The sequence below is a fragment of the Saimiri boliviensis genome, chromosome 14 (genome assembly GCF_048565385.1).
Source record: "Saimiri boliviensis isolate mSaiBol1 chromosome 14, mSaiBol1.pri, whole genome shotgun sequence".
Lineage (NCBI taxonomy): Eukaryota > Metazoa > Chordata > Mammalia > Primates > Cebidae > Saimiri > Saimiri boliviensis.
Window position 1 is genome coordinate 3,219,560 of NC_133462.1, and position 12,923 is coordinate 3,232,482.

Consider the following 12,923-nt stretch of genomic DNA (forward strand, 5'->3'; position numbering starts at 1 on the left):
ATATAAAATCTGTTTGTTAGTTTTAAAATTTAAGTTTAAAAATATTCTTTCCAGATGACACAGGTCTTCAAGAGCTGAGGCAGGGTTAACCCCAGAGCAGGCTGACTTTCCTATTCCCCAGCCAGGCGAGCTGTCTCCCTGCTAGGCGGCCACAAAAGAGGGTCTGAGATGCTGTCTCTAGAAACAAACCTCAGGTGCTCAGAGTGGGAAATGTGTTTATTGTTTGATCAGTCTCAGGCCTGGTTGGGGGTGTAAGGCAGAATGGGGGTCCCTTCCCCAACAACGGCACAGGCCTCAGGAAGATGGCACGGATTCCTGATGACCCCAGCCATCTTTTATGAGGCCAGAGGATTTCCACTCTCCCAACCCCCATCCAGTCAAGGCTCTGCCACGGAATAGCTGATCTCTTTAGGCTAGAGGACTCCACTCTGCGTGGGGTTCATTCCCATCTCAGCTCCAAAGCACGGAGGACCTGAAGACTACTCACGGATTCCTCCTTCGGGCAGGGCTCTGCCTTTGAGATGCGGCTGCTCTGTGTCTGTCCAGGGCCCTGAACACCAGCCTCAGGCTCTCACCAGGTGTCTGGACCGGAGTCCAGGCTCCCTGCAAAGTCCTGTGGTACCTGGGGCACCCAGCCACCCGGCTCACGGATGCTTCCACCGCGTGTGTTTCTGCAGGGTGTTCTGCTCCATAAAGCGGCGAGGGCAGTGTGGACACTGGAACGGGCGTTCCCCGGAGTGCACCCGGCTGTGCTGGGCCAGCTCCCCCGCATCCCGGAAGCGGCGAGGGCAGAGCGGGCAGCCGTGGGGCCGCCCACCACCCGCCCGGTGAATGGAGATGTGCCGTGCCAAGTGGCTGGCCCGCTTGAAAGCCTTCCCACAGGTGTCGCACTTGAAGGGCTTCACCTCCGAGTGGGTGATGCTGTGTCGCTGAAGGTACGACATGTACTCGAAGACCCTGGAGCACACTGGGCAGCTGTAGCACTTTTTCTGGCCTGGAGCCCCGCTGGCCCCCGGCTCCCTCTTCGACTCCTCGTCCACCAGCACAGTGTAGGGGACACCCTGAGTATCAATGAGCAGGTAGTGGTTGGGCTTTGGAGCGGATGAAGTCTGGGGAGCTCCGATGGAGGAGGACGGTCCAGGTTCCGGGGAGCGGCATGTCCGACGGGGAGGGCCCTCCATGGTCTCAACGGAGGAAAACGCCAGGGGCTGAGGGCAGCGGGATGGCAGCACCAGCATCCGGAGGGGTGGCTGAGGCCTGGCGGACGGGAAACAGGATAGGAAGGTTACACAGAAGAGGGCAGCTCAGCACCGCAGGCTCCATCCTTTTCCCTCCCAGGACTTCTGCAGCCCGGGGCCCCCTAAAAAGTTCCCAGTCTCCCTCGTTGGAAGACCTGGCCTCGGTGCTCCCCCACCCACTGCACTCACAGGACCTCTAGACCTGCTCTGCACAACCTGGACCCCGCTCTAACTTTCCCCTGGGTGCCCTCCCAGGTCACTGGGTGCCCCACCCCGCAGGCCTCAAGGCCTCTCCCTCCCCTCTTTCTGGCTTCTTCCAGGGTCTCCGTGTTGGCCTCCCTACAGACGCCACTCAAGCCTTTCCTGCCCCCTCCATACAAGCCAACCCTATTCACAGGGGCTGCGAGTTAGATCCTCCACGTTCTGGGTCCCCCTCCAGGCACGTGCCTGGAGAACTCTGTGCCCCCGCCCCCGCCCCGTCCGACCACCTCGGGTTCCCGCTAGTCCTCGCCCGGCCACCGCCAGGCCCGTTCTAGGTCCCGGCACTCTCCAGGCTTCCACCCCCAGGGCCGCAGCTCTCGCCTCCTGGGCCTTTCAATGTAAGTTCTCGACCCTGAAAGCCCCAGAACAGCCCCCTCCGGTGCCTGCCCCACCCCCGCCCGGGCCCAGGTACCCTCCACGCGGCCCCGGCCCTCCCGCCGCCCGCTCCCAGCCCCCTCTCTCTTCCCGGCCCCCGTACCCAGTGCAGCAGCCTCTCAGGTCCGGGCGACTCCAAGTGGCCCCGGGCTACCCTCGCAGTTGCAGGCGGCGGCGGGAAGGGGACTTCTGGGTGTGCCCCAGGAGCAGACGCCGCCGGCCGAGAGAGAGGAGCCGAAGAGAGGAGAGGGTCTAGAGAAGGAAGTTGGGGGCGGGGCGCCGGGGCCGTCGCGAAACGGCTCCGGCCAGAATCACACGCCCAGAAGAAGGTTCCTAAGCGAGGAAGGTCCGGTCTCCACCCCACCAGCACCCAAGGCGCACGCACACGCAAGTAAGACCCCGAAAATGGAGTGCGGAATGTTTATTGAGCAAAGGGTAGGGAGCGTGGGCGGTAGGAGGGTAGATACAGAAATGAACCAGACCGTGCCCGTGCTCTTTATCATCTCTCCCCCGCTGACAGCCACCGGCTCACCGCTCCAGAGGGCAGGGAACCAAGGCTTAGAGGTCATGTCACTTGCAAAAGTTCACACAGCACAGCTGGACCGGAACCCAGTTCCGACTGGTTCCCGAGTCCAGGGAGGGGCAACGACTTTGGTCTACATCACACAGCTAGAAAGGGGATAAGGAAAGAATGATGCGCCTCCCTTTGGAAGGTGGGGAAACTGAGGCTCGGGGTAAGGCAGTAACCTCAGCAGAGCCAGGGAGTGTGTGTGGGAGTGAGTGACGCTGTGTGGGTCAGACTTGGTGGCCCTGAGAGGGGCAGGGCAGCACAGGCCGGGTCTCGAGCTTAGTGGAGGCGCACGTGCTGCGCCAGCTCCGCGGCGTCCTGGAAGCGGCGTGGGCAGAGCGGGCAGGTGTGCGGCGGCCCGGCGCGGGCGCGGTGCGTGGCGCGATGCCGCGACAGGTGGCTGGAGCGCTTGAAGGCCTTGCCGCAGGCGCCGCACGTGAAGGGCTTGAGGTCCGAGTGCGACACGCGGTGGCTCTGCAGCCGCAGGGGGCTGGCAAAGACACGGGCGCACTCCGGGCAGCTGTAGCCCTTGCGAGGGCCGGGCTCTCCTGGGGGCGCCTCGCGCTGGGGCGGGCCCCGGGGCTCCTCCTCCAGCTGCACCGTGTATGTGTAGGGGACCCCATTGGCGTCGATGAGGAGATGGCGGCCCAGCCGCGGGGGTCGGGGCCCCGCCGCCGAGGAAGGCGTGGAGGAGGGGCCTTCCGCCTTGGGAAAAGGGGGAGCCTTGGGGGGCGGTGGGTCCATGGCCTCCGGAGAGGAGGACCGAGGGTGGGGTGGCCGCGGCGGCAGCAGCAGCATCTGGAGCGGCAGCTGGGAGCGGCGGAGGGGAGATTAGTTAAAATTGCCACTTCCTTTAAGGAAAAGCTTCCTAAAATGGAAAGCGTCCCCACTATCACTGCTTGTGACCCTTTATGCGCCGTTGACCACCTCCCCAGCAAAATAAAAACTGACTCCAGCCCAGCTCTCCCGCGTCCCATCAGCCTGCCTCGGAAAGGGCCTCCAACCGAGCTCGGCAAAACCCCGCCACCGCCTGCCGTTCCTCCCGGGCCCGCCTCTCAGCACCCAGGTCAGGTCCGAGGGCGTGGCCCCCCCGACTTTTCTTCCCTTTTCTCCTCTCAACCCACCCCAGCAGACAATCCATCCTCAAATCTGTTTACCTCTTTTATGTCTCACAGCCCGGCCCTCCTGACCTCCGGGATTTCTCTAATCTGTGCTTTCTTCTTCCTCTCTTGCCCAGCCCCAGTTCAGGATGCTTCCCCTCCCTCTGTCCCCCCACCCCACCCCCACGGGCCCCGCATCAGCCTCCGCGCCCTCCTGGGGCTCCATCCCCGCTACAAGCCGCGGGGCCTCCCCATCTTCAGATTCCGTGGCCTCCCTCACTTCCTTTCTAGGTGCCTCCCCAGAGCCCCACTAACCCAATTCCCTACATTTCACTAGGGCTCCTCCATCCTGCTCCTACACTTAGCACCTCGAAGTCTAGCCACCTCTCCCCACTACGGAACCCACCGTCTCTTCCATCTATAAAGAACCCCCAAGATGCCTCAAACGCCTGCCTCATGTATACCCCGTCCCCCCAACCTGGCTACCTGCTACATTCTCCCCGAGGCCCCCTTTCTCCCCCGCCCCGACAGACGACGGTGACATCGTGACTTCTTTCTATACCCATCAGGGGGCTTCTCCCAGACCCAGTCGTGCGCACCAGGCCCCGGAGCCCCGCTTCCCACACTACCTCTCCAAAGCCCCCCTTCCCTCCTTTCTCTGTACATCCGGCATCTCATTCTCCTCTTCATCTCTTCCAGGAGCCCCATCCCTCTCCCCGTTACACACAGCACGGCCCCATCCCTGTTCTCTCGCTCTGCTCCCCTTGTTTCTGGGAACCCCAGCGCCTGGGCGTTTTCGCCCCCAACCCGCTACACCGCGCCCCGCCCCGACCCTGGGGCCCCTCCTTCTCCCCGCACTTCCCGGCCCCCGTACCCCGTGCGGCGGCCTCTCGGGTCCTGAGGAGCGGGCCGAGGTCCCGGGCTGCCCCGGGCTTCCCCTGGCGAGCGCCGGCGGCGGAACCGAGACTTCCGGGCAGCTCCGGGCCGGCGGCGCCGGGGACGCGGGGACTGGGGGCGCGGGCGCGGGGGCGCGAGGGGCGGCGGCGTCCCTGGGAAAAGGCGCCGGCCGGAAGCGCGCGAGCCCCGCGCAGAGGTTCCGCCGCCTGGAGCCGGCGCTCCCACCCACCGCGTCTGCGGAGCGCCCCGCGGGGAGGGGACCCGAGGCGGGGGGCCCACGGAAGACGCACGCCCGCGGCGGCCCAGCTCCCCTCAAGCCTCCCGGCCGTAACAGTTCGGCCGCTTTGACAGAGGTCGGCCAATAAACCGATACTCAGCAAAGTTACGTCTTGGCCCGCAGGCCCTCAAGGGTTTGTCCTCTTTCCACTGGGTGGTAGCTGCCTGATCCGCCGTGGCCACCCACGGAGGCAGAGGCCGGGAGAAGGGATGTTCCTGCCGGCTGAGCAAATGGGGAGACCGAGGTCCAGAGGCCAGCCATTCACTGGCTCCGATGTGGCACGGGCCTGATTGTCCATCCAGCAAATGGGGAGACCGAGGCCCGGAGAAGGCCAGACACTGCCAGATGGAGTTTGGGGAGGTGTGCACTTCCCACGGGCACGTGCGGGAACTGAGGCCACAGAGGGCCAGACTGCTGAATGTGCAGGTGGGGAGGTGTGAGGTTTCCAGAAGTCACGTGGGGACACCGAGGCGCAGCGAAGGCAGAGGTAGGAAACGCTGGCCTGCTCCCCCCTCCCCCCGCCCACCCAAGAACCGCTGGAAGCCTGGTGCGGGCCCGCGAGCTGCGCCGGGTCCTGGGGCACTTGAGGCCTGGGCGCTGGCTGCGCACACGAAGGACTTGGGCATCCAGAGCACCCGCGGAGGCACTGCAGCCGCACTAGGGGCAGCTGCAGCTCACGCCCCGCTGCCAGTAGCGCCCGCAGCTCCTCCTCCAGCCACGTGGCGCCTTAGCCTCGCAGGACGGCGGCGGCAGCAGCATATGCAGGTGCAGCTGGGAGTGGGGGACAGAAGGGGAGTAACTGTAGCAGCCAGCCCCAGGACCATGGGGGTGCCAGAGCTACGTCCTAGAGCACCATCCATCAGAACTTTCTGCAACGGTGGAAAGTTCTACTACAGTCACTAGCCACGTGAGACTCAACACTCTTGAGGTGTCTTGTGCGTCACAGGACCTGAATTTTAAATTTCCCATTATCAGTGTGGTGGCTCAGGCCTGTAACCCCAGCACTTTTGGAGACCGAGGCGGGCAGATCACCTGAGGTCAGGAGTTCAAGACCAGCCGGGCCAACATGATTAAACTCCGTCTCTACTAAAAATACAAAAATTAGCTGGGCATGGTTGTGTGCCCTGCTGGCCCAGCTACTTGGGATGCTGAGGCAGGACAATCACTTAAACCCAGGAGCTGGAGGTTGCAGTGAGCCAAGATTGTGCCACTACACTCCAGCCTGGGTGACAGAGTAAGACTCTTGTTTCATGATAATTTCCCAACATGGTGAAACCTCATCTCTACTAAAAATACAAAAATTGGCTGGATGTGGTGGTGCACACCTGTAGTCCCAGCTACTTGGGAGGGTGTGACTGAGGCAGGAGAATCGCTTGAGTCCAGAAGGCAGAGGTTGCAGTGAGCTGAGATCGTGCCACTGCACTCCACCCTGGGCAACAGAGCCAGACTCCATCTCCAAAAAAAAAAAAAAAAAATCTAATCCCCAGTGTTGGAGATGGGGCTTGGTGGCAGCCATTTGGATCATGGAGGCGGATCCTTCATGAATGACTTTGGTGCCATCTTCAAGGTGATGAGTAAGTTCTCGCCGAGTTCACATGAGATCTGGTTGTTTAAAAGAGCATGTCTAGCCAGGCACAGTGGCTCACTCCTGTAATCTCAGCACTTTGGGAGGCCAAGGTGGGCGGATCACGAGGTCAAGAGATCATAACCATTCTGGGGAACATACTGAAACCCCATCTCTACTAAAAATACAAAAATTAGCTGGGTGTGGTGGTGCACGCCTGTAGTCCCAGCTACTCAGGAGGCTGAGGCAGGAGAATCGCTTAAACTTGGGACACAGAAGTTTCAGTAAGCCGAGATCATACCACTGTACTGCAGGCTGGCGACAGAGAGAGACTCTGTCGGGGGGGGGGGGGCGGGGAACGAGCTTGTCACCTCCCACCAGTCTTTTGCCCCCACCATGTGATATGCCAACCACCCCTTTACCTTCCGCCATGATTGTAAGCTTCCTGAAGCCCTCACCAGAAGCAGCTGCCAGGACCACTTGTCCCGTACAGCCTGCAGAAATGTAAGCCAATTAAACGTCTTTTCGTTATAAATTACCCAGCCTCGGCCGGGCGCGGTGGCTCAAGCCTGTAATCCCAGCACTTTGGGAGGCCGAGGTGGGTGGATCACAAGGTCAAGAGATCGAGACCATCCTGGTCAACATGGTGAAACCCCGTCTCTACTAAAAATACAAAAAAAAAAATTAGCTGGGCATGGTAGCACATGCCTGTAATCCCAGCTACTCAGGAAGCTGAGGCAGGAGAATTGCCTGAACCCAGGAGGCGGAGGTTGCGGTGAGCCGAGATCGCGCCATTGCACTCCAGCCTGGGTAACAAGAGCGAAACTCCGCCTCAAAAAAATAAATAAATAAATAAATAAATAAATAAATTACCCAGCCTCAGGTATTCACTCATAGAGATGCAACAAAACTAACACAATTCCTCTCTTGAGTTTCAGACCATATAACCAGTGGCATTATAGTGGTCACAACCCCCACCCACACTGCTATCCCTGAAAATGACGACAATGATAACCAACATTTATTGAGCCCTCACTCAGGAACAGCCATCGCTAAAGCACAGCATCCTCAGGGCAGAGCTACAAGGGAAATGCCATGAGGAGCCCTATTTTACAGATGAGGGAAGCAGAGCTCAGAGAGGTGGTGTGACTGGCCTGAAGTCACACATCCGCAGGCGGGATGGCCAGGACAGCACCTGCTTCTGCCTGCCCACAGTCAGTACACGTGACCCTTGTCAGCAAACCACACACTTCCCTGTAATCCCACGGTCGCTGCCGCCACCCCAGAGCAAACCACCATCATTTACCCCGGCTTACAGCAGCAACAGTCCCCCCTCCAACCCTCCCGCTCCCCTCTCAACTGTTGTTTTTAAGACAGACTCTCACTCTGTCGCCCCGGCTGGAGTGCAGTGGTGCGATCTCGGCTAACTGCAGCCTCCAACTCCTGGGTTCAAACGATTCTCCTGCCTCAGCCTTCCAAGCAGCTGGGATTACAGGCGGGAGCCACCACGCCCAGCTACTTTTTTGTTATTTTGGAAGAGACAGGGTTTCACCGTGTTGCCCAGGCTGGTCTCGAACTCCTGGCCTCAAGCGATCCACCGCCTTGGCCTCCGAAAGTGCTGCGATTCCAGGCGTGAGCCAGTGCGTCCGGCCTTTTCCCTCCTCTCTTTATGGCAATTTCCAAGTGATTTTTTTTAAGCTCATAGAATTATTCCCTAAATTAAAACCTTCCCCTTTGAGACTGAGCAACATACTGAAACCCTGTCACTCCAAAGAAATGATAATGATCATTAGGCAGGAGTGGCGGTGCCTGCCTACAATCCCAGCTACCCAGGAAGCTGAGACAGGATTGCCTGAGCCCCGGAGTTTGAGACTGCAGTGCCCTGTGATCAAAACCTTCCCCTCCGCCCTTAGAGTAAACCCAGACATTCTGCAAGGCCCTGTGTAGACTGGCCCCGCAGCTGCCTTTCCTTCTGGGCACCGCGGTGCTGCCCGTCCCTTGCCCGCTGCATGGGCGCCTCCCACCTGCAGAGCCTCTGCGCTTGCTCCTTCTCTCTCTGTGATGTTCCTTTCAGCCCCTCACAAGAGTGACTCCTTCCTGGCCATTCTGATTTCGGCTCACATAACACTTGCTCATAGCAGCCTTTAGCAACCGTGTCAGCCCTCTGTCTGTTCATTCCCCTCATATCCCACAGCCCGATCCATGATGGCCTCGCTGATCTACTGCCTGTCTTCCCCACTCTCGAAGGCCCAGCTCCATCCTGGTCAACATTCTACTTTCAGAATCTATCAAAGGTCTCAGGAAAGGGTAGGAAATCAATTTGATATTGGTTGAATGAATAAATGAATGAATTTGATTGCCCCATCCAAAACCCAAGCATTACTTCCCTACCCAACTCCCTAACCAAACGGAACCCCTGGCTCACCCTCAAGACATGATCATGGGGAAACCACAGCATCTAGAACTTTGAATGTCCTCATTTCCTCCCAATCCCTCACTCCCCAAAGCCAGGCAAGCAGCGAGTTCCATCACCTCCACCCCCTGAAATGTTCTTAGAGCTGGCCACTCCCCTGCATTCTCCAAGCTCAGCTGTGGCCCCTCCCTTCTCACCTGGACCACCATACCAGCCTTCTCCCTGGTACCCTGACCTCCTGTGCCCCTCCCACACTGGCCTGACCCTGACGGATTCTTCTCACAGCTGTGTTGATGCAACTCTGGCACCATGCATAACAGTCTCCCGGACCCCTTCACCCTCAGGACCAAGTGCGAGTTTCCCAGCCTAGAATTTGAGGCCCTTCGTGAGGTGACCCAGCCACTTCCCCACCTCACCTCTCTTCCTGTGCTCCAAGCACACATGGCATCTCACAGCCCCCTGGCCAGATCCTGAATTTACACAGCTCCATACGGAAAGGCCTACGTGCTTTCCTTGCCCTAGGAATTCTTCCCCTTGACTACCGGCAGCCTTCCCCTTAGCCTTCTAGAATCATGTCTTCTGACCTCTCAAATTGGCCAAGTGTCTCCTAAAGGCCCTGCTCACCAGCCCACCAGCTCCTGTGCTTAAAATCCTCCCTACAGTATAACCCCCTCAGCCTGGCTGAGGCCTCGCACAGCCTGGCCAAGGCCACCTTTCCCACGCTTGCACCTCACCCAACCTGTTCCAGACAGCTGCAGCGAATCTTTCTGAAGTCTCCATTTACACCTCAAATGTTGGGCCACAGTGACTGATTACTCATGTCCCCAAACTTCAGTTCACACCGTGTGTTCACATCCAGGGTCTCGATGAATCCTCTCAACTGTCCAGCGAGGCTGGCAATCAGATGCACTCCACGGCGCAGAGCGGGCAGAGGCCACTCGGATCTCCGGCCGGAGTGACCAACTGATCCCAGCTCCGGCACCCTCACCTCCCTCTGGCTGCCCAAACCCTCCACAGCCTGCAGTCTGGGTCCTACCTCCTTCAGGAACCTTTCCTGGCCACCCCGTCTTCTCAAGGCCCACTACTGATCCTACTTTGTCTTCCCATGCAATGACCCCTTGTCCCCTCGGGGACAGCTGAGATCCAAGAAGTCCACTCTCCAGGCTTTCTGCCCTCCTCTTCCTATACCTGGTCCCCGGTCTCCGCAGCCCCTCCCCAAACCTTCCCCGCAGGACCTCAGTTTCCAGTGCTCACTGCCCTGGGGGCCGCTCTGTCCCACACCGCAAGTCCTTCACTTGGGCAGGACTCTTAAGAATGCCGTCCCTGCTGAACCGGCTCACTCCCCGGAGTCCGGAACGGTCTCCCTCTCCCTACGCAGCAAACTTTCACGTCCGGAAGTGGCCGCAGGGACGACTTCTGAAATGCTCCGACTTCTCCAGCAGCTTCCGGGTTCCGAAAGCATCAGGAAAGCACTCCGGCCAGAAACGCACACGCAAGGGAAGGGTTCCTGGGCCGCGCACCTTGCCGCTGCTCCGCACACAATACACGGAGGTTAAAGTGAAATCACAACTTGACGCCGTGCTGGATGCTGAGGGAGGGAATACAAGAGAGGTGGCTTTTGTCCAAAAAAAGGGAACTCTTCTTAATCAGTCACTTTATCAGGCCGGGCACGGTAGCTGACGCTGGTAATCCCAGCCCTTTGGGAGGCCGAGGCGGGCAGATGGCGAGATCAGGAGTTCGAGACCATCCTGGCCAACATGGTGAAACCCACCCCCTCCACCCCCCCGTCTCTATTAAAAATACAAAAACTAGCTGGGCTTGGTGGCGGCGCCTGTGATCACAGCTACTCGGGAGAATCGCTTGAACCCGGCAGGCGGAGGTTGCAGTGAGCCGAGATCGGGTCATTGCACTCCAGCCTGGGCGACAAGAACAAAACTCCGTCTAAAAAAAAAAAAAAAAAAAAAAAAAAAAAACGAAAGAAAATGCATTAACTAATATGATAGAATATGTTAGGGAAAAAAAAAAAGAAAATGCATTCACTAAAGATAGGGAGAGGCAACCTAAGGGTTGAGGTAATCAAAGAATCCCGTATCCCCCAATGTTTCTTACTTAATCCTCCATTTCCCTACTCCTTAAACCCCTCATTTCTCCAAAGGGCTGATTTTTTTAAGGCTTTCTATGTGCCCAAACTTTACACTTTCCTTTTTTTTTTTTTTTTTTCTTTTTGGGATGGAGTCTTGCTCTGTTACCTGGGCTGGAGTGCAGTGGCGCGATCTTGGCTCACTGCAGCCTCCACCTCCCAGGTTCAAGCAATTCTCCTGCCTCAACCTCCTGAGTAGCTGGGATTACAGGCACGCGCCACCATGCCCAGCTAATTTTTTGTATTTTTAGTAGAGTTGGGGTTTCACCATGTTGGCGACGCTGATCTCAAACTCCTGACCCGTGATCCACCTGTCTCAGCCTCCCAAAGTGCTGGGATTACAGGTGTGAGCCACTGTGCCCAGCCCAAACTCTACACTTTCTTTTATGAGATAGATAGAATCTCACTCTGTCACCCAGACTCAAGTGCCATGGCTGGATCTCGACTCACTGCAACCTCTGTCTCCAGGGTTCTAGCAATTCTCCTGCCTTAGCTTCTCGAGTAGCTGGGATTACAGGCACCCACCACCATGCCAGGCTAATTTTTTTGTATTTTTTAGTAGAGAGAGCTTTTGCCATGCTGGCCAGGCTGGCCTCAAACTCCCAACATCAGGTGATCCACCCGCCTCGGCCTCCCAAAGTGCTGGGTTACAGGTGTCAGCCATCACACCTGGCCAGATTGATCTTTATTGGACAACTGCTTTGACAGGGAACCCTCCTAAGCCTCATGGGAGCGACAAAGACCAAAATATCAAAATATCTCACCCACCTTAGGACCTGGGAAAAGTACTTAGGGACGACTTTGTTTCCTCTAATCTACAAAAACTAAATTTCAAAGACTCGTTCAGCCTCACTAAGGAAACTTATGTAACTCATGACTACAATTTGGAAGAGGAAGGCCCTTTGGTTTCTCAAATTCAGCACTAACACGTCATAGATAAAGAAACCAAGGACCAGAGAGGTTGAATGGAATGATGGCAGCTAGACATGGTAGCTCACGTCTGTAATCCCAGGACTTTGGGAGGTCAAGGCAGAAGGATTGCTTGAACCCAGGAGTTCAGGACCAGCCTGGGCAACATGGTGAAGCCCTGTCTCTACAAAAAAAAAGAAAAAAAAAATTACAAAACTTAGCCGGGCATGATGGCATAAGCACTTGGAGTCGAAGTTACTCAGGAGGCTGAGGTGGGAGGATCACTTGAGCCAAGGAGTTTGAGGCTGCAGTGAGCTATGATTGTGTCACTGCGCTCCAGCATGGGTGACAAAACAAGACTGTCTTGAAAAAAAGAAAAGAAAAGAAAAGAAAAGTTGGTCACAGTGAGTGGATGGCAGAGCCAAGATTAGAACACAAAGTTCAGGAAGTCTTTACACGTCCCCATCTAAGTATATTGATTTTTAGGGAATTGAGGCTGTCGCCCTTCAGGATACAACTGGCCACACTCTGAAGGAAGTTGAGGTTGGGAATGATGGAGCGTTCCCTTGGGGAACGTGTTTCCTGATGTGAAACAGAAGCCCCAGAACAGGTGAAGGGCGTGGTCTGGACTGGTCAGCCACCTGCTGAGAGTCAGTGCTGGCAAATAAAGGTTAGGAAAATGAGAACGTGGGCCTTTGAGTTTCTGTTCACCCAGAGCCCTGTGAATTCATGAAGATGCTGCCTTCTTGCTTCAGTGCAGACTGTCTTGAAGGATTAGCATTGTGTGGCAAAAATACCATGTTTTAATAGGCGGCTAAGAAATGACGGGATCCCGTATCTGGACTGAAAACAATTCAGTCCTTTCCAGGAGGATCTGAGAGCCACTGGGGGATTGATTCCCCACCTGGTGGCTCAGTTTGCCCATCTGACCCCAAAAGAAGTCATCCTTTTTTTCCATTTATGTACTTTATTTATTTATTTAGACAAGGGCTTGTTCTGTCACTCAGACTGGAGTGCAGTGGTATGTTCGTGACTCACTGTAGCCTCTACCTCCTGGGCTCAAGGGATCTTCCCACTTCTCAGCCTCCTCAGTACCTGGGACTGCTATTGGTGTGTACCACCATGACCAGCTAATGTTTTTTTTTTTTTTTTTTTTTTTTTTTTTTTTTTTTTGAGACGGA

The 12,923-nt window shown here is 56.9% G+C and overlaps 2 protein-coding genes across 3 annotated transcripts; both read right to left on the bottom strand.

The window, feature by feature from the left end:
* Positions 1-198: 198 nt before the first annotated feature.
* ZNF581 (zinc finger protein 581) lies at positions 199-2,212 on the bottom strand. Its single transcript, XM_039466717.2, has 2 exons — positions 1,978-2,212; positions 199-1,257 (listed from the first exon to the last, which is right to left on the bottom strand). Exon 2 carries the CDS (start codon positions 1,236-1,238, stop codon positions 645-647), a length of 594 nt encoding a protein of 197 aa, XP_039322651.1. The 5' UTR covers positions 1,239-1,257; positions 1,978-2,212; the 3' UTR covers positions 199-644.
* A 68-nt stretch (positions 2,213-2,280) lies between these two features.
* Positions 2,281-4,641, bottom strand: ZNF580 (zinc finger protein 580). 2 transcript variants are annotated; one of them, XM_039466718.2, is made up of 2 exons: positions 4,417-4,641; positions 2,281-3,252 (listed from the first exon to the last, which is right to left on the bottom strand). In XM_039466718.2, exon 2 carries the CDS (start codon positions 3,238-3,240, stop codon positions 2,722-2,724), a length of 519 nt encoding a protein of 172 aa, XP_039322652.1. In that variant the 5' UTR covers positions 3,241-3,252; positions 4,417-4,641; the 3' UTR covers positions 2,281-2,721. The 2 variants fall into 2 exon arrangements, with proteins under 2 accessions (XP_039322652.1, XP_010330969.1); XM_010332667.2 differs by lacking the exon at positions 4,417-4,641 and adding an exon at positions 3,600-3,715.
* Positions 4,642-12,923: the final 8,282 nt, after the last annotated feature.